This window comes from Apteryx mantelli, chromosome 2 (assembly GCF_036417845.1).
Source record: "Apteryx mantelli isolate bAptMan1 chromosome 2, bAptMan1.hap1, whole genome shotgun sequence".
Lineage (NCBI taxonomy): Eukaryota > Metazoa > Chordata > Aves > Apterygiformes > Apterygidae > Apteryx > Apteryx mantelli.
In genome coordinates, this window is record NC_089979.1 from 143,429,194 (window position 1) to 143,449,840 (window position 20,647).

Sequence of the window (20,647 nt, forward strand, 5' to 3'; positions counted from 1 at the left end):
TTACAGCACAAAGCTCAGCTTGCAGATGAACGATTGCCTTGTCATGCTAATATCTCCCTTCCTTCTCTTAAACCTCACTGTTGAGTGGGCTATAAGAAAGCGTATTGGCTAGACCCTGCTGGAATAGGTCTCTGGACCTGTATCGCTGGAATAAGACGTTCTGCTGACTTGCTTTCATCAGGCAGTGACTTTTATGTGGTAGCTATTTCTGCTCTATATGCAACAGGTAAGGGCTAAGTGACTGCAGACTTGAAAACATCTTCCTGCATGACATCTGCCTATCTGAGATAAATTCTTTTATTATATCTCATGTTACATCGTTCTGTCCTTTTCTGTTATTTGACTGAAAGAGCCACAGGTTTTTTTCTGAAGACGAGGAGATCATGCTACTCTTTCCTGGGAGGATAGCAGAGCGGGGAAGATGTGCTGAAACCCCCAAAACTCAGCAGAAATATATACAATAAGGATTCTAAGTACAACTGATGTGAGACTGAAAGTTGCCAGCAGCAGTGTAGAGTCACCAAAGCTTATTTTAATTCATCAGGATGTACTTCTGGAATCTGACTCCAGCAAGATGGAGCTCACTGTGGGCTGGTTTACCGTGCTACAGGCCGTGCTGTGCTGTCACACCAAATGCTTTCAGTGCAGAGGTGGGGCATTTGGCTGTTGTCCAAGTGTCTCAACATTATGCTGCAGTCTGCTGTGGGGGCAGAGTGTAGGTGTTGATGCACGTCAGTGCAGCTGCGATTAACATGACAAGCTCATTGAGAAGCTCCTGAAGACCCATGTCCTGAAGACATTTTTGAAAATGGAACTTAGGTCTTGCATTACTATGTGATTTTAGAAATTTTATCGCAGAAATAGCACACTTCAAAAAATATGAGATACTTGGAATTTAGAGGCCAGTGCATCTGCATGTGCTTTTTTATCATCTATAAGTATTCCACTAAAGCTACTTAGAGCAAGAAAACTCTGAAGTCTGAGATACCAGCTTACAAAGGCATGGAGAAGTAGGTGATTGCTGATGAGGATGAGACAGAGAAGTGTGTCTTGAAGAAAGGGAAAGACATTGTCATACATTTTGGACTATGAAGCTCTATTTCTTGTTTTGCTACGTGGGGCATGGTTCTTGCAATGCACATGTCCCAGTTCACTTGCCCAACTATTGTGTTCATCTGCAATGTGGCCCCTTTGTTAAAATACACTTGGTATTGTATGCGAGTCCAAGTGGAGACTGATTTCTGTTAGCAGAGTCTTTCCCTTCTTCAAGAAAGGAGAAGGTAGCTAAAATAAAAAGTACAAAGAAAACGGGCTTTTCCAAGGAGTACATAGTTTAAAAAGTTGAGGTGGATGAAGGGTGCTGCTGGTTAGGAGCCGGGTCTTAGAAACTGAGTGGCTTCCAAAGAACAGAAGAATCGAAGTCTACTGCTGAAATATGGGATCAAAGGATGCCTGACTGTCATTCTGCAATGGTTTTAGGTATGAGAGGCTGAAATTTTTTGTGTCCATGAAAATTATGGACTCACAGGACTAACTTGAGCCAAATGTAGTGAAAGCAGAAGCTATTTGGGCTCTCCCACACATATTTGTCAATAAACCTCAACCATGACCTGTAATACTCTTGGTATTTCAGTCTTGTGGTGTTTGTGTAAACACTGTCAATCATACATAAATTCTGTCATGGTTTTCTGTCATCTGGATAAATATCTTTCAGAGTTAGGTTGAGACCACCAAACTCTTTCCCTCTGAGACTTTGTCCAGACTTAGGAAGCCTTAGAACTGTAGTTTATTCCTATGCCACTAATTGCCACACCATGGTTTGCTTAAGCCTTTCTCCTTCCCATAAATCAGTGGCTCCAGTTCTCTTTCTTTGTCATGTATAAATCAGGAAGCAGCTAGGCAGAGACTGTTCCTAAGAAAATTAAAGTAAATCCATGTTATTTAAAAACTTTCTGAGAGAATGGACTGTCTTTTTGTTCAGTGCTGTGAGTGACCAGCACAGTAACAGGATCTTTGTTCATGTTGGATTAGTCCTACTGCAATAAAAATAACAATAAGCCTTTGGATGCTTTGGCAGCAACTATCCTATTCTTTGGTCTTCCCTTTGACTCTGTTCTGGCTAATTTTCCAATTGTACTTCCTCATCTGTATGACAGTAACCAAGGGAGCTGACATCCTACAGTTTTTCAGGTCTTAGAGTAAGATTTTTTTTTTTGTATTTCAGATTCTTGCAGGTGACTTGGACTGATGGTTTTGAACTCCATCACCAGAAAAATTGCTCAGGAAAAAATATTTATTCTGCTTGGAAATGGGAAACTTTAGAACAGTCTGCAGAGCATCTCAAAGCAAGTCCACTAACAATTAAGGACTGTCTGGAAGCAGCTACCAAATTAGCACCATTCAGAGAAGATTCAGTAGTTTTCAGAGGAACTTGCAAACTGGCTCATTTCTTTTAAAAGCATTTAGCTTTCACACCGTATATTGTAGAATAAAGATGAACTGAGATTGCATTTGTCAGGTTACGTATAGGAAGCTACAAAGACTTCAAGATGCATCATCTGGTTTTCTGCATTCAAAAGACAAGGTATTTTTGCAAAAAAAGCAGATATTCTGTTAGGTTACAACAAGACCCACTAGGTGCTAGAAGTACAAGAGAAAACAGAAACATAGATTTGTAGGTGGTAAGCTTTTTTACTTTAGTACAATTAGCTTGAAAAAATGTCTGCATTAAAACACAGGTCTTCAGTAAATATCTGTTCAGCGATGTTTAACTTCAGATTGACACATCAGGCCGTGTACGATTTCCAGCCAAACATCTTGTTAAATACTTGCAGGATTTCCCATAGCAGATCTTACTGTAATCAAATAATTCAAACGTTTCTTTGGTAAGCACAATAGAAGGGCAGGGCTTGTGTTTACAAAGTGTTCAGTATGGAAATCCTGTATTGATTGAGGTAGATTTACTTCACTTAGGACAGCGTCCACAAAGTAACTCTTTAAATAAAAGGCCATATGCTGCTGCCTGCTCCAGAGAAGCAGTGTCTAGCAGTTACATACAAAAAAACACGAGGAAATGGCTCGAATGAAGTGCGGTGCAGGCAGCAGAGTTAATCCTAACTAAAGAAAGCAGTTCTATGGACCTGTGTATATGGATGATTTTCTCACAGTGGCTATAAAAGAATGTAATTTGTAAAAACTAGTCCTATCCCTACAGAAGCTATCAAGTAAAGAGGCTGTATCACACTATATCTGTTTCCACGATGACTAGCACAGGCAATGCCAGATGTTACTTTTTGTAATATCGAGGACTTACATAAGCAGTGCTTTAAATAATTATCTTTTTAAGGCAGCAGCTGTATTTTCTGTGAGTAAACACTATGTGCTTCCACCCAGCCTGGTGCAGGGGCAGGAGTTTTTATTACTAACAGTAAAGCACTTCTCGTTTCACATAAAAGGTGTATAAAAGTGAAAGATGTATCATTTTTACTCAGTGATGTGATTATAGGTGACTAGAATTGCACTCCTTTGAGTTCCTAATTTTGCAGTGCCAGAAAATGCCAGAATCAAAATAAGCCATACACATAAGAATTAAACAGAGAATCAGCATTTGCTTTCTTCTAAAGTGAGTTGGCAGTTACATGTTGGTTCTATATTCTGCACAGTGAAATCTTTTTTCCTTTTTTTATAGAATAACAATTCTGCTATAGTTGAAAAGATAATTTTGCCAATGTATTAAATACCTGGCAAAAAAGGTGTTTTAGAACATTTTTAGGTAAATGTAGGTCAACACAAAGGAATCATACAGTTGGAAATATTTTCCAGTGTTTATGTTCAGATGTTCAGACCTGTCTGGCTCCTCTCTATTTGCATGTGTTGGGGTTATAGGCAGTCCGGCTACATTCCACATTGATTTATATAAATATATTGCAGATTATTAACCTCCAGCCAAATACCAGCAAATTTCACTTTTCAGGGTGGTGTGTGACTTTCCGCAAAACCGATTTTACTATGTACAAGGCAGCTATCTTCAGTATAATGCCCCAATAAGAGAATCATAAAGAGAATATTATTTCTCTTTATAAGAAATGTGCTGGGACATTTGCTATTAAAGTCACTTTGTTCCCATAATCATTTAATTAATGTTTGTTCCTATGTACAGATTAAGGGTTTTTTAGAAGAGATAGGGTGACACATTCTCCATATTCTCCAGTTCCAGTTCTCAAATAATTTTTCTTCCACAGCCTGTAAGCTTTGTTTTGGAAAATTTTGAAGAAAATTTAGCAAAGGACCTTGAAATAGAGGTTGTGAGCTAATCACTGATTTAAATTTTGGCTTCTTTTAACGTGAATGTCTTTAAAAAAGACGTTACACTGTCTCTTTCAACTTCCCCAGAAAATGAACCCTCTAACAAACTATTTCTGTAAAAATTAAATAGTCACAGTTAAAAACTGTTAACTGTAAATTTTGGGGGCCCCAATTTATATCCCATCAATATGAAAGAGAATTTTTTTCCCTGGTGATTTTAGAGCAGGGAGATATTCTCAGCTGGTATAAATTTTCCATTTGCTTTAACAGCCTTGCTTTGGTTTACCGAGGATTTACTGAGGATGTGGCGGTATCTGTGTGCAAGCTCCTGCTGCTCCATCTTTCCTCGTGTTGTTGATTGGCAGCACCGTAGCAAACCCATCCTGGGCTTTCTGTGGGGAACTTGGCACAACAGTGGGGTTTTGCCACATGTGCTGAAGCTGGATTGTTAGAACTGTAAAATCTGCACAGTATTGTCAGTGCCTCTTCAAATATGTCTTGTTTGTAGAAAACACATAATTTTCTTCAGTTTCATTATAAAGCAGATTTTTATCCCACACTTCCCCGTGGAACACCAGTTAAAGGAGTCCAATTAAAGAGGTATTTTCAAAAAAACACTTACTTATAAAACTGCCATGACTTTTCAGGTTGTGATTCAGTAATTTCTCACTGAAAAACTTCTTTAAGCAAAAAGGAATGCGCATGCATTCACTTTCAAAACATGGTGTCTAATAAACAATTTGTCTGTTCAAATATGATGTAGGAAATGCTCTTAAAAGTGGGACCAGAGCCCTAAAATGTTAAATCTATAGCATATCAAGTGAAGCATAATACTCGCTTAAACTTTGATTACGGTCTTCACAGACAGTTATGCCGATTGCTGCCTTCCCTTCACTTGTGAAACATTTGGCGATTTAAGATAATAAGTAAAAACTTAATGCAAAGTATTTTCCTAGTCTGTTTTTCAGATGACCTGTTTAAAAATTAATGACCCCCAAGGCTTTGTGCCTGAGCCGTTGGCTACAGATCCTGCATATGAAGTGTTTAATCCTAGGACTAAGAGCAAAGATATTACTTGATAAAAGTTATCAGAAATCTTGCACTGTCCACAAAGTAAATAAGCAGTTATTCTAAGTATGGGGATAAAAAGCACATATAATAAAACAACATAGCTGCTGTGATGTTGACCAAAATAAGCACTACTTTTCAGTGCTACTTTTGAAGTGTTATCAATGATATGTTCTTCAGTTTAACTACGTAGTCTTTTTTCTCAGTAACTGTATTTACATTTTTGTTAACTCTACTGTCACCTAATAAAAATAGCAATTGATTTGCTGCCTCACTTCAGAGAGGGAGGCAATCTGATATGTACAATTTTAAAACTGAATGAATACACACACTAATAAAGTATGTGAGCAGGAAAAAAACTCTTCCATCCATAAGACGGTTTTCTATTGTGGTTGTGCAGAAGTAGGACTTGAGGAAGGATTGTGCAGGTGACAGTTCCTGGTTTGACAATAGGAGTGAATTCTCTGAATGAGGGGGAAGCATAGAAGGAGGGACAGATGTTTGTGAAAAAGATAAGAGGTGATTAAAGCCAATATGGGAGATGAAATGGGGAAGATAGGAGGAATCCTAGTTAAAAAGAGAAAACATTAGAAAATAATCAATTAGGAATGTGATATTCTGAAGAGCTTTGCAAACGAGACCAATTAGCTTGAATTTAGTGCTCTTCAACAAGGTGAAATGATGAAGAAATTCTAATAAAAGAATGACAAAAAGTGATGCGAAAAGAAGGCTCTCTTAGCAGTAGCACCTTTTGTGTAAAGTTTTTTCTAAACTGTATCCTGACTCTGACAGTATGTCTTGCTTCTAGGAAATTGCAAGAGTAATCAGCCCAAAAATTGAGTGTCTATCAAAGAGGATTTAATTCAAAAGACATATAATGGTGAACAGGGAAATTTTGTGGAAAGAAACTGAAGGTGCATATGAACACTCTGTATCTTTGTTTCTCAAAAATGTTACTTGTATTTGGGTTTGGTTTTTTTTGGGGGGGAAAGGACTACAGCTGATGAAGCAGAGGACATGGATAAGTATCAAACTATTTTCTATATTAACTCGAGTTGCTCTGCCAAAAAAATATTTTCCCTTCATGGTATTAATTTTCTTTGATCAGATGATGAATTCTTAATTCTTGAAAGAGGAATGTAATAGCATAGGTGGTCAGTAGTTACCTGATGAATCAAGAGCTCAAAGATTGCTTTACCTTTGGAAAGCTCTTTTTTTTCACTCTATATACTATAAGAAATTAAAATATACATGTATGCGCTGGAAGGTATGGCTGTACTGGTTCCTGTGTACTTACCTCCTCTTTCCTTTTCCTCCTCTCAGATTGTTTGATGTGTGCACCGTGTCACGAACAGACAGAGAGACCAAGTTAACATTAGTGTTTGAACATGTGGATCAAGACTTGACTACTTATTTGGATAAAGTTCCAGAGCCTGGAGTACCTACTGAAACTATAAAGGTATTTAAGAAGAAAGGTTTGGGGTATTATTTCAGAAAATATGAGATAGGAAGAACAAAGGAGAAAATCACAAGACTTTGCTCAGGCAAACTGCATTTAGTTTCCGCAGGATTCTGTCGTATTAAAATTGAGTAATGCCCTGCTTGCAGTATAATGCAAAGATCTGTATTCGGTAACTGGTGGATTCTCTGTGTGGAAGTCTTGTACTTGTTTTCTTCTCTTTTAGATTTATAAGTCCCCTGACTCTCAGCTGTTTTACTGCAGTCCTACCAAATTTAGCATTGCAGATCATTAAGAATGACCTTCACTTGTGGCTGTAAGCAGATTACCCCATTACTGTTTAGTTCAGGACTACTTGAACCTTCCCTAGAAGGTGTCTGTTCGAGTGCTGGATAATGTTAGAATGGACAGGATAGACCGTGGGGAAAATTGTAAATCCTGTGCTCATTCCCTTACCTTTGCCTTTTGTTCTTTATTAATAGTTTACTCTTCTCCTTTGGCCATATATGTTTTCACGGGGTCCCCAAGAGACTGCTTTCTTTTCATGTCCCTCTGACCAGAAAGGTGCCTATACTTCTCAAGAGCAGGAGATGTTCACCAGGGATGCGTGGGGAGGGGGCTTGAGCACAGTACCCCCGGAGAAGGGGTCATGCTCCAGTGGGCTACTGCTGCCGTGCACCTGGGGTGGCAGGGCAGGTTGTTGTGGAAGCTGGAAGGGCTCTCAGTACCTGGCAGGATGATCGTGAAGTTTTCCCATCACAGGTCATCTCATGCTCTGCATCTGCAAGGGAGGACCTTTTCCCAAGATAGGAAATGCTTATATTGCTGGTACGAAAATAAGTTTTCCAAATCCCTTTTTTTCCTCTATTGGGAATTCCATAGTGAAGTGCTACATCAGGGATCATAGCTTGAAACGTCTGAGAAAATGTTCTAGCCTGGGAACAGAAGTAGAGGTATTTATGTTCCTGTGTTTTGGCTTTATCTATTTAACATTTCTTTTGTTTTTCTTTCTTCATGATGAGAAATAATTTATGCTCTCAGGGAAGGATTATCTTGCATTTGTATAAGTACTTCTGGAAATACATTGTGTCGTCTTAGTCTGGCAGGAATCCTGAGGGGGAAAAGATGGGAAAAGAAAACATGAAACGTATCTGAAATTTAGCTATTTTAATAACTTTTGTTAACAGCTTCAGACTTAGGAGTTGTTTGATGTTTCAATATAAAGTTATACATAACACTGATAAATATCTTTTCACTTTTCACTGTATCAAAGACACAAATATATAACAGCAGTCAGTTCCAGCCACTGTATTTTTGTAAGCAACCTTAGTGCATAAAATGAAATATTAAAAAAAAGGATACAGCCTTTATGCAGTCCCAGGAGAAGACTGGAACATAGCACTTGCACCTGAAAGGCTCTTTTACGATAATGCTTTTAGGGCTCTCCCTCCTTCTGGGGCTTCCAAGTTGCTAAGGGATCTGTATTTCAGTGTAACTAACTTTATGAAGTTAACACACAAGGTAGCTAACATGCTGTGTACCTAAATCAGTTGCCCTGGATGGGAACTCATGCCCAAGCCTCTGAAATATCTTTCTAGTTATGTTTAGTTTAAAGCCAACAGAAGAGGTAAGTATTGGACTAAAACTCTTTTTTTCTGAATTTGACTTGATTTTCTGAAATCCTGTTCTAAATTTGCGCTAGTAAATTGTACTGTATGTGTGCAAACATGCATTTTGTGGAGATTAGGTACTTGTGAAGAGAATTGCTGTCTTTACTTTTGAAAAAGCACTATTCAACATACAGAGTTTACTAGTTCAACCCAGTTGATATATCTGGTAATTTGGCATGATAAAAGAGCAAAATTTAGCAACGCAAAAACAGAGAGTGGCAGTTCTGTCCTTTTAGGCACAGTGCAACTGCATTTGGCTTCAGCTGGGAAATTAATGAGAGTAAAACTTGGCTTGTGATATGTGCAGCTCTTTTTAAATGAGTGAGGAAAAATGTAAAACTACTGTTTACTTAGTCACCTCTGTTGATTTCAGCATTTGCACAGAAGCTGACATGCTATTCTATGAATTCTGTTCAGCACAGGAGAAAGGGGAGATTCAATTAACTTAAGTTGTACTGTGTTGCTTGGTTATTTATGTGCCATATCCTGAAAACACCCAGTTTATGCAGGTACTTTTTTGCTGACAGTCAGTTAGGGTTGATCACATGAAGAAGGTTCTCAGGACTTATTCCTAATGCATTTTGATACCTTTCTAACAATACTGTCTTTACCGGTATTCCTAGTAGACACTGAAGCAAAGTATAGTTCTGTTGGCTGCAGGGAAATATTGCCATTTTGCAGCAATTGAACATTTAACCCAGAGCACATACATCGGTCAATGACTAATCTGACTTTTTATAGTTTGGCTTTTGAGGTTAATAGGGATTTGTACTTCATTTATTTTCCAGTATTGCATACAATTTGCGTAGAGTATTTCCCCTCACCACTTGCATAGTACAAAACAACTGCCAGTATTGTAAGACCATCTGTTAAAGTTCTGTGCATGTCAGCAGTACAGAGGTACCAAATGAGCTGAGTAAGCTCTGGAGAGCTCGAAGCTGAAGGATCTAATATACCTCTTTGGCACCATGGTGTACACTCAACAGTTGTTAGTGGAACTTGAATGACATAAAATTACTATGAGAGAAATATCAGCCCCCAAAGGTCTTTTCTATGTGAATTGACTACCATCATTACATACCATTTTATTTTGGGATTCTGCTTTTGCTGGTTTGGGGCGTGTTCAGGGTTTTTAACTGTCAAGGAATATAAGTGACAACAGTACCATTTTAAGAATTTTTCTTCATGTTTAGCAGATAGCAGTCAGACTGTAGTAGTTCAGAGAAGGAAACTGTAACAATCATTTGAACACAGCTAAGGCTTTAGTCTTAATGCTGCGCAGCAAGGTCTTTCTCATATCTAAAGTCTTGAGAATAAACAAGGTACACGTTGGCCTGAATCACCCCAGAGGGTATTTTTGGAACATATCTGTCGGTGCCCATAAGATGATGGAAGAGAGACATTTTGTCTGTGGCATTGTCCGGTGGTTAGACTACTCACGGAGGATGTGGGACATACGTCTTCAGGTCCCCTCCCTGTCTCCAGGCTCATGAATGCAATGCTACAGCCCATTTCTGTGGCTATAGCTCTGGCCCTCTAGTTATTGTGGAAGGAGGGACTTTAAATCTTTTCTACTGAAGCTCTTCATTTTTCTACAGTGGAGTATTCACTGGGCTAGAGGGATGGAGAACATGACTCAAAATCCTTGTAGGCATGGCACTTACCCTGGAAAGAGGAGACCTATGTTCCAATCCTTAATGTAGTTAATGTTGTCTTTGTAACTACTGGATTATCAGTCATGCTCACTCGTTTGCTTTCTCTCTCATACCTGATTAATATTTATTCTATACAGAATGAATCAGAATCAGCAGTGACAAAATCTTCCTTCATTCCTCTCTAACCAGCTTCTCCTCTCTTCTTTCCTTCCTGGGATACTCTTTAACTTTAGGGCAGTTTCTCTGGAAATGGAAGGTATGAGTTCAGTTTTCTTAAGACACAGCTGTTAGTCATACATGGGTCTTTGGTAATGTTAACGGCATGAGCAGTTGAGCCTCTGAGAGACTTGGCTCATTTGGAACTTTTATTAGTTGACATAAGGGTAGTGGAAGTAGGAATGACGCGTCTCTGCTACAGAAAGTTTTTGGGTTTTTTTTAATAAAATGGTTAATAGGACACTCAAGTATTATGATATGTTAATTTTGGGGACTGAAACATGTTTAAGCTGGGTGATCGCATTTTGACAAGATGCTTGTGAGGCTAGTATGTTTTTTTGATCTTAAAGGAGTTTAGTAAGAAATGGATATGGTTGTTATAACCCTAATTACATTTTTAATATGGAAATCATGTGCGTGCAAATGAGTTGATCAGTTAAGTTAGATATAACTAATCTATTAAAATGTATGTAACCTATTTAGCTTTAAATAAATATATGCATGAGATGATTTGGTATATAAAGCTGTAAATTAAGTGGTTTAAGTGGCTTTGGAGCTCCCTCTGGTCATCTTGTTCTGCCAAGCCAAGAGTTTGTAAGAATGAGAGGAGATAGCAAACTTGCTAAGGTTCTTTAATTTTAGTAATGAACAAAGTTAATTTTGCTGGTTATTGTCTTGGTAAGTAAACTTGTGGCTTCCTATAATAGTTTTCTTTTGATTGATCAGAATTTAACCTACCCAAGTCGCACAGGCTGTGTGTGCTTTCAACCTGACAGTCAGTGGAGAAGGGAACCAAGCAAGGTCTCTGGTACACTGGGTGCGTGTGTTTTCTGCCATGGGGTGCTGGAAGAGTGGGAATGACCTCCATCCTGGTCGGTAGTCTGCGAATCTTCACGGTCTTCCTCCAGTATGGAACAGGGGTCCAAGTCACAGAGAGGACAGGGTTTAATATAAATCCTTTTATCTGCTGTTTCCTGAATCCTCACTCAAGTGAATGACTTTTCTGGATATTATTTCTCTCTTTCCCCTTTGTGTGGGAAGCCTGGATCCCTTTCTGGTTCAGGGATCCAGATTTTGCTACAACAGTGAACCTAATTTCCTTTTGTGAATTTACTTGATAGTAGGTGAAATCTTGGAAGTACCTAAATCAAATTTTAAAATACTACCCAAGCCATTGTGCCATAAACTGAAAATATATTCAATTGCAATTTTTTATCCCGGTGCATGTCCTCTAACTTATGTTACCTGCTAGCAACCCAGCCAGACTGGATCACATCTTTGCATGACACTTAGAAAATTAATATGAAGATGTTGCTTCTCAGAAAGCGAAGCAGTGTTCGGTGTTAAAAGGTGAGTGAGTCATCAGCCATCTGCCACAGTTGTACCTACTCAGCCGATCACGTTTGAGATGTGGAGCAGATGTCGCACAATCATGCAGTTCTGAAAACAAAGCGAGATATTCCAGGAAAACAAACCCTACAGAACAGGCAGTCTTCAGAGTGTTGCCATATTTAACAAGAGCAAGTTAAAAGCAGCTCCTTTAAGAGCAATTGCACTAAAAAAGAGCCTACTCAAATTAGTAAGTAATCAGGATACTAATAAAAGAGTTTTTAATAGAATTTTCCTGCCAGTACTTTTGTCAGAAGGAAAGAAGCAAAACCTAGTGAGGAATTTGGAGTCCGCAAATAATGGATCAGATTCCCAACTGCTAAAAAAGGTGTAAATCCATTAACTTCAGTGAAATGATTCCAGTTTACAGCTGCAAAAGACCTTGCTCTTTGTGCAGTGGTTTCCAGTAAATCTTGTTCTGAAGCCATCTTATGAATTAAAGAAGAGTTGTCATTGTAAGTGCATGAAAAACAAAATGACCAAATCGATACATTATGGTGGGAGACAACTGCACATCTTCCATTATTCCCTCTGTTATCCTGCTCCCAGCGGGCACGCTGCTGCGAGGAAAGGCAGCAGGTGCTCTGCACAAGTGGCAGCTCCTGAGGGGACTAGCCCTTAAAAAGAGGATATTCTGTAAATAGCGGTGGCTCCCACTGCACTGGGGGGTGACACTGCTTCCCTGTCCCACTGCCACTTGCAGGGGGCACAGCCGCATCTCCTTCGGTGCGGTGGCACAGGTAGTAACGTAAGGCCTGGCCTTACCACACAGAGTCATGATTTGGATGAAGAGACTGCTCAGCGTGGGATGCTGCAAAATATGTGTTAGCAGGACGCGGACAGCCGTGGGCTGGTGCTAACAGACAGCTGCTGCTCCCCAGCCGTCCCGCGGCTGCCTGTCGCACTGCCTGCCCGCTGGTCACCTGTGGCTCCTTCCAAGTAGCCAGTGCTGCTTTCTCTAGGCCCTGTGCTCTCTCATAAGGCACCTACACAGTTATTTCTGTAATCTGAAACTTTTTATCATCAGTGTCCAGCCACTGATTTTAATGGTGGTGGAGTTAAATATCACCAAATCCCTACCATTTCCAAATTCAAATGCAAACATTTTCAAACTGACCAAAACGCTTTAGCCCAGGACTGTCCAGACCTCCACTGCTTGCAAACTGAGAACTCATAAAAATGTGAGGCACACCAATAATTTTAAATCACTCTGTCCTGAGTAGAGTAGTTAAAAGTCACTGGAGCGCTTCACATTTTTTTGAGTTGTTCCAGTTTGGAAAGTGATCAAGCAACATTGTAGCATGATACATGAAAGCAACCTGACTGAAATAATAATTTTCGTCTCTTGAATCTATGACACTGAATTACAAATGCAACTGTGAAAAGATGTCGATCAAAGACTCTCTAAATAGACATCTCAATCTACTTTGCTTTTATGGTCCAAATTCTCGTAGGCAGCAGCACAGTACAGTATGCCGCTAAGGGACGCATCCTCCTTTGAAGTCAGAAGGAAGCCAGGGGGCCTCTATTGTTTGCGATAGATGGAGGGCCAGAAATCGTCTTTTTTCAGGAAGTCAAAGGGAATTAAGAAACTGAAGCGATTTTAAATTGTGGTCGGGAATGGGGATTCTCTCCCTCTCTGGTGGAACAGAATTTATGATCAAGTCATTGCAAAATTGCAGAATTACAAACACTGGAAGTGAAATGTCACTATCAACTCAATTAATTTCTGTTAATTCTGTGGAGCTGGACATTAATATAATACAAGAAGAAAAAAAAAGCTTACGAATCCTACTGTTCCAAATTCCCTTTAAATGCTCTTGGGTTAGTAGGGTTTTTGCTATCGGATTATTGATTATAATATTATTTTATCGATTAGTGCTCTTGGATTATTAGGGTTTTTGCTGTTGGTATAGTGAAATATCAGTGTGGTAGCAATTGCTATGTGAAATGCTTTGATGACACTGAATGGAAAAAATGGAATGTGTGGTAGGAGTAATGCTCAGGCAGATGTAAAAGTGGAGCTAGACCGTCCAGCCGAGTGGCAGAGTCCTGGTGCCTCATGGCTCAGTCATGGAGCCAGAGGCAGTTCCTAGGAGCGGGGAGTATTGGAGAGGCTATCTGTTGTGGTGGTGTGGTGGTGTGGTGTTAGAGAGAGGATGCTCTGCAAATAATCCTGCCTCAGTGATTGGCAGAAGCATCAGTCATGTTTTCAGAGTCTGTCTTTCTCTTCATCACAGAAAGATGTTGCAGTTCACATTGCGTGTGAAGCACAAGCAAGGCAATAGGCTAAACTGTTTGGATTTATCCATGTTCTAAGTTTTGCTTGCAAGCCGTATGTTACTTTTGACCACTAATTTGAAGGTCACATTGCAGCAGGTGTGAGACAGCAAGGAGATGTTCAAAGAGCCGTTCTCGATTTTTAGAGGGGAAGATGATAGAAATCGCTTTCTCAACAGTGGTTTCTGCACTTGAGGGAAATCAAGCCCTTATGCATCTACGTACCCACAAAGCTATACCTCACCCCAGAATAAGCAGGCAGAGACAGAGAAGAGAAGGTAGGGTGACACAAGTTGCAAAGCAGCAGGTATTTGGGAAACCTGACAAACATATTTATTCTCATTGAACTCCAGACTCTAAGAGCTGAACTCAGCTGATCTGGGAAGAGAAGCATGGCTACATGATACCTTTCCACTCTCAGCCAGCCCAGATTAGTGCAGCTCAGATTCTCTGTACTACCAGGACAATCACAGACTATCCATAGTTATTCATGGCAACTACACAGCAGTAGTTTAACATAACAGTTCGTAAGGTGGCCATGGACAACGTAATGGCCAGTTAGCCAGACATAGTGGCTAATAGAAGATAATATAGTAATCAAATAAATTATTTGTTAAAAAAATGTTTTCTCCAATCAACCCAAGAGAAATTTAATACACTTGCAATAGCTATATGCACTGTTTTTATGCCAGTGAATAGGCAAGTTATTGTATCCCACAATAAAAAATAATTTGAAGTGTGTTACTTTGGTGGCATGCTGATTTAATCAAGCTATGTTGTATTTATTTCTTTCTTCTGTAACAGATGTACTTAGCTCTGAGCCAGAGAAGAAAGTCCCATACAAATGCGTAGAGACTGAACTGTTTGTGTATTTTCATATGTAGAACTTAAAATTAGCCTTGAGATTTTTTAAATTATTTGTATATATATGTGTGTGTGTGTGTGTGTGTGTATACACACTCATGCACATAAACACACACACACAGAGCAATTCTCCTCCTGGGGCTATAGAGTAGTTTAGTGTATATTGTAATTATATGTATAGACATAAACGGACACATACACATATATATCTGCTGATTCTCAGGGTCCATCCCATAGACTTATATTTCAGCTGCACCATCAAACACGGCTGAGCTAGAGTATGGGCTGTTGCAGTCAGAAGGAGGGAATAAAATGGGACCAGCTGAGGCTCCCTCTCTCCCTCCCTCCCAGTCTTTGGGAGCACGCACGTGGCAAGCCCCCATCCCGCACCCCGCTGCAGATACCAGAACCGGAGCGGTTGCTCCCCCTTCCCATCTGATCCCTTCCCATCAGGGATGAAACTGTGGGGAAGAACCAGCTGGTGGCTTCAGCCAGCTCCACGCAGCCGCTGAAGCAGCCCAAGCAAAACCCTCCAAGGCCCCGAGCACTTCCAGGATTTCAACCCATTTTTCTCTGCCTGTGCGAATCTCAGTTTTTCCAGCTCCTTCCTTCCTTCCTTTTGTCCTTCCTTCCCCTCTCCCGTCATTTATTCACCTCACTTTCACTCTATATTTATTTGTATAAAACTCTTACCTTCTGTTCTTTCCCTCCCTCCACAACTTCTCTCCCCATCACTTTTCTTTCCATTTTGCTTACCTCCTCATAACTGACTCTGTTCCCATAAAAATTAATTTCGTGGAAACGTCACTCTGTTTCTCCACCTGGGGTCTGTCTTGTCCATTTTATTTGTGAGCTTTTAATGGGAGAGACTGTGTGAGAACTCTTGGCTGTTCAGTGCCCACCATTGTAGGTCCTCCTGTACTGTGCAAAGTACTGGCCTTTACCCGCTACTGTGTTAAACATGAGTCGTGAGAATCCATTCTACAACAGCATTATTTCTCTGAAATAGTGTTTCTCCTCTACTCTGCTCTTTCCCCACCACCTCCACTTCACACATTTACACAACTGCTTCCTTTATATATACCAGTGCTGTGTAATCAGCATACGCTTCATGTTACAGGTTTCTCAGGTTTCAAAGTGAAATAAAATGAGCTCTCTTCAACTTTGAGAATATCCTTTTTTTTTAAGAAGTCCAAACAAAGATACACATTATTAGTAAGTTAGCAAGCAGCTGCCAGAAAACAGAAAATTAAGAATGGACTCATGAGTGAAATAGTAGAAATAATTTGGTGTTGGCTCTTTGTGAGACAGCCAGGGAATAATAATTAGAAATGAAAATGATCAATTTATTTGTAGTTTTAATAAAGCAGACCTGATTTTGAAATATTTGCACATGTCAGTGCTCTAGAGCATGCCAGTGGGTCAAATCCTTCTGTGGTGTAACTGCTGGCTCCGTGGGACTACTCGAGGCGTGAGCGTGGTGCGGTGCTCCTAGTATCAGTGAGCAAGCAGCCTTGCGTTTGTTTTCATACAAAGCATGAACAGTTTGCAATTAAGTAAGAGAAAATTGCAAACGCTCAAGCTCCTACATCAAAATCTGTCCTTAATTTTTGTGTTGGAAGCCTTATTCAAAAACTCATAAACATTATTATTTTTAGGGTTTTCTTGATTTCTCTGTTAACATTACAATTATACAGTCTGCCACTTATGTTGGTATACATTTAAAACTTTTAAAAATCTTGTTGGAATATATATACCTGTGCCTTCTGGTTCAACTTCAGGCCTTAAAAGACAAACCCCAAAGGGAGCAGAGGTGCTGATCCAGCAAAGCACTTAAGCTTCTGCTTAACTTTATGTAAACAGGTTGCTGTGACTGTGTAGGACATCAGGTTGAAAGGCTGCAGATTAGCTGATTCTAACAGAGGAGAATCAGTTGTTATCCATTATTACTGACGTGACGCATTCAAAAGTTAGAGCAAAGAAGAATCGAAACCATTGTTTCTGCAGTCTCAGATTAGTCATTAACATGTATTTTGCCTGTCTTTAAATGCTTTGTCAGATGAAGGAAGTAGTCTCCCCTCAAAAGGTATGTGTAAACAATGCCTGTGTCTTTGGAACCAGGCTCCTGACTATTTACAAAGCTGCGTCGTAGCTGGGCATCCGAGCAAACTGATGCTGGAAAATGGAAAAGGACTCTGCAGATCACAGGTTTGACAGGCTGGTTCATTTAATTATTTATTTTAAATCATAACTGTTCTGGCCACAGCATTTGTCCCATTTGCCTTTGAAAATCTTGACCCTTGAGAATACACATTTAAAATAAGCTGGTTTTTTACCTTTCAGACCACCTCATTAAAAGCCATAGCATGATATCTTTATTGATGCTGAGCAGTAAACATTCAATAAAGGGCCCATTGGAATTAGTGGATTAACTGTAAAGAAAGTTACTATTCCAGAGTTTTCGCCACTGCTAAATATGTGACTTTACAAACAGCAACTTAAAAATTTTTAGATAACTAGTAAAATGTCCCATTTCTTTGATCAGTGCAATAGAAAGCATTGCACTGTAACTTTAAAATGCCAAAAATAATCAAGAAGATAGGTTAGCCATCTTTTAAGAGCATTTCATTTTCAAGCCAATGAATTCAGCTGCTGAATTTTTGTCCTTTGTTTTAAGATATGACAGTTCTGTTGCTTAACTGCAATTAAGGAATCTCAGAAGGCTCCAAAATATTATAATATTCTGTGGGTGCAAAGACAGAGTCATTTTTCGTTTAGTTTTACAGAAAGAAAGGGGTACTGGAATGGCAGTGTATTGCCCTTTTTTTTAACATCTAGTTTATGATTCATTCTAAAATAGTCTTTCATTTGGAATTAACTTCAGATATTCCTGTTCTGACAAGTAGAGTAAATATTTTAGCAAGGACTTTTTAGAGAGAAATTTTGACAGTGGCTTACTCCTCCCTTAGTGTTACAAAGGAAATACTTGCTATCCAAACCCAGACTCGGCATTTTAATGGAAATGGTTCCAAAAGAATACGTAGGATATTACAAATGTAAAATGCATTTAATGAAAGAGTATACAGATGTCTTTCATGTATTTTAAATAAAAAATGTCTAATTTGAGACTTGAGAAAGTCAACAGTGATCTTTGAGCCATATGCTAGTTATTACAGTAGTATGTTGTGTATAACTGTCATTCAGTGAGAAACAACACAGACCAAAAAGGAACAGACATATAAAAACATGAAGTTAAGGGAGGAGAGACCATCTTACAAAGCATTTTTATTATGTTTTTGCCTTGATTAGAATATATTCCTTTTTTTGCTTTTTGTTTGCTCACATAATTCTTATTGATGTCTACAGGGCTTATTGAAGACATAGGAATAGAGGCCAAGCTGCTTGGGCTATAGTGAAACAAAACTGCAAAGGGATGCATACTTGACAGAGAGTTTAAAATAAAAATAAACCACAGTTTCTTTGCTTGGTTTCTGGAGCAGAAAGTCGCAAAACAAGCAGAAAACTTTTGGTTCTTGATGAAATGGGTAGTTTAGTTTCCTTACCTCAACTGCTCTGAGTGTTTCGGGGTTTAGCCTTCATTTCAGTGAAAAGAACTTAAACACAATTCAGATTAGGTTTATGTCTGTGAAACTGGGACGCTGGAAAATACTTCAAGAGTAGCCTTTAGCCTTATGTTTGCATTCTGTTTTTTTACAAATGTGGTGGAGGTAACCTTGATTTGCTAGTTAGTGGAGTCACGCTTTATTGTGACAGAAAGCTAAGAACAGTCCTCCAGTGAAAGTAACAAAGACCTCCCTCACGGTGATTGATGACGATGTTGTACAAGTGAAATGGGCTGGAAAGTCATCATCTTGTCTTTTCCTTTGCCACAGGAAAAGCATAACAGAGAGATTTCTTTTCTTCTGGTCCTGATAAGGAGTCTAACGAAGCATAAGGAGAGGTTACACAGCATGGCAATGTGTTACACCCAGCTGCTCACTAGCTTGCAAAGCTGCAGTAAATAATACAGTTGCTATTTAATAAACAAAAGAAAACAAAAGTCCTTTGATAGTGATCCCTAGCCTATTTCATTTGTTCTTCTAAATATACAGTTTGTTTCTACTTAATTGACTGTCATTTTGGAATAACTTAGAGACTGATATTGTATTGTGTAATTTGCAGTGTTTTGTTTGTTGATAGGGAAAACATAAGACTTATCTTTCTAGGGCCTGATTAAGCAATGCCTGCGATTATGTGCTTCAGGTTGTCTGGATCGTAGCTGGTTTTATTCTCACAGCTTTTCCATGAATGGTTGCAGTGGAGATACGCTAGAAGACATGTTGTTTTCTTCTCCAAATTGGCTTACATAATCAATGCCATACTTTTTTGCCAGTTACAAGTAACCCTTTTGAGAAGCAATGATGCATTTGTCACATGCATCATTTGTGACATTTTAGTTTCAAAAGATGCTTCTTCATGGAAGCAATTTGTTCCACTGATCAGCCCTTTTTACAGGTTAGCTTCTAACATACCTTTGGCTTTTTATTAAAGTGTACATTTAGTGTAGGGGGGAAGCAGGGGGAGTATTGTGCCTGTGAAACACTGGAAGCAACCTTCTCCCCTCCCAAGGAGACTCGACTCTTGTGTCGCACCTCTCTTTCCCTACCCCATGCCTCCTCCTTTCCCCCCAAGCAGAGCTAGTTCGTATCTACTGTGCTAAACTTAATATGAATAAATAAGTAGGCTTACTCCTCATTGTATCATTGCCAGTTGAATATTCCTCATTTTTAAGAACCAGTCAAGTGTTCGGAAGAAAACAAGGCCAGCTCCTCAGCTAGTGTAAATCAGTGTCATTCCACTCAGAATGAGAGGGGCTACTGGCCCATGGTACTTTGGAGGCTATCAGCAGATGTGTAGGACCATATCCGCTGCTGCGGCCGCTCCTAGTAGAGCTGGACAGTCAGACCACTTTACAAAAGTTTTTTACAAAAAGAGGACTCGCTCTGAGCAAACATCTCCAGCAGATCACTGCTTACTGTATCTGAAATCAGATGATGAGCTGCTGAGGCATGCTAATAGCAGGCATCTTCTGCTTGTCTACATTGCCCAGTAATCACCTGGCCTGTGGGAGACACCACCCCAAAGGAATCAAGTAAAGCCACAGAGCATGAGAGTGAGTGTAAGAGAGGGAATGGCCAAGTGGGATGGGGTGCAGTGAAGGTGGGAAGAAGGGTCGGAGCTGGGGTGGGGCAGGAATGGGAACGGAGTACATCAAGGGAGGAAAGAGAGTAGAAAAGGAAAAGGTATGATATCATAAGAGAAGGAGAAAGTGAGTGTCTGATGCTCTCAGCAAACTTCTCAGGCACTCTGCGAAAACAAAAGACTGTGCACTTGCTTGGCTCCTGTCGCCATATCTCTTCTCTGTGTTTTGTCTGTAGGACAAAGTGTTCAGCTGTTCACCTTGTAAAGCTGGTGGTTCAAGAACTATTGATTTTTCAATTCAGTGTTAATATGATTGCAAATGAGTAGCTTCTGTAAACATGGAGAACAACTCAAACTGATGCATGTTTTGAAGAAACAATTCTCTTTTTTACTATTTTTGGTTTAGGTGTACTAAGGCATCAGTAAGATTCTCATCCTCAGGACTGTTTTGACAGCTCATAGTACTGTAACAGCACTGCAAACTATGCAGATCTTTGCTTGGTGCTCCTGACCAAGCTGGTTCCCAACAGGCCACTGTC

The 20,647-nt window shown here is 39.5% G+C and overlaps 1 protein-coding gene across 3 annotated transcripts in view; it reads left to right on the top strand.

Annotated features, from left to right (window-relative positions):
• Positions 1-20,647, top strand: part of CDK6 (cyclin dependent kinase 6) — a 140,806-nt gene that overhangs the window by 24,465 nt on the left and 95,694 nt on the right. For all 3 annotated transcript variants that reach the window (XM_067291690.1, XM_067291688.1, XM_067291689.1), the window contains exon 3: positions 6,697-6,832. In XM_067291690.1, the coding sequence (XP_067147791.1) occupies positions 6,697-6,832 (136 nt within the window). The remainder of the gene's footprint in view (positions 1-6,696; positions 6,833-20,647) is intronic.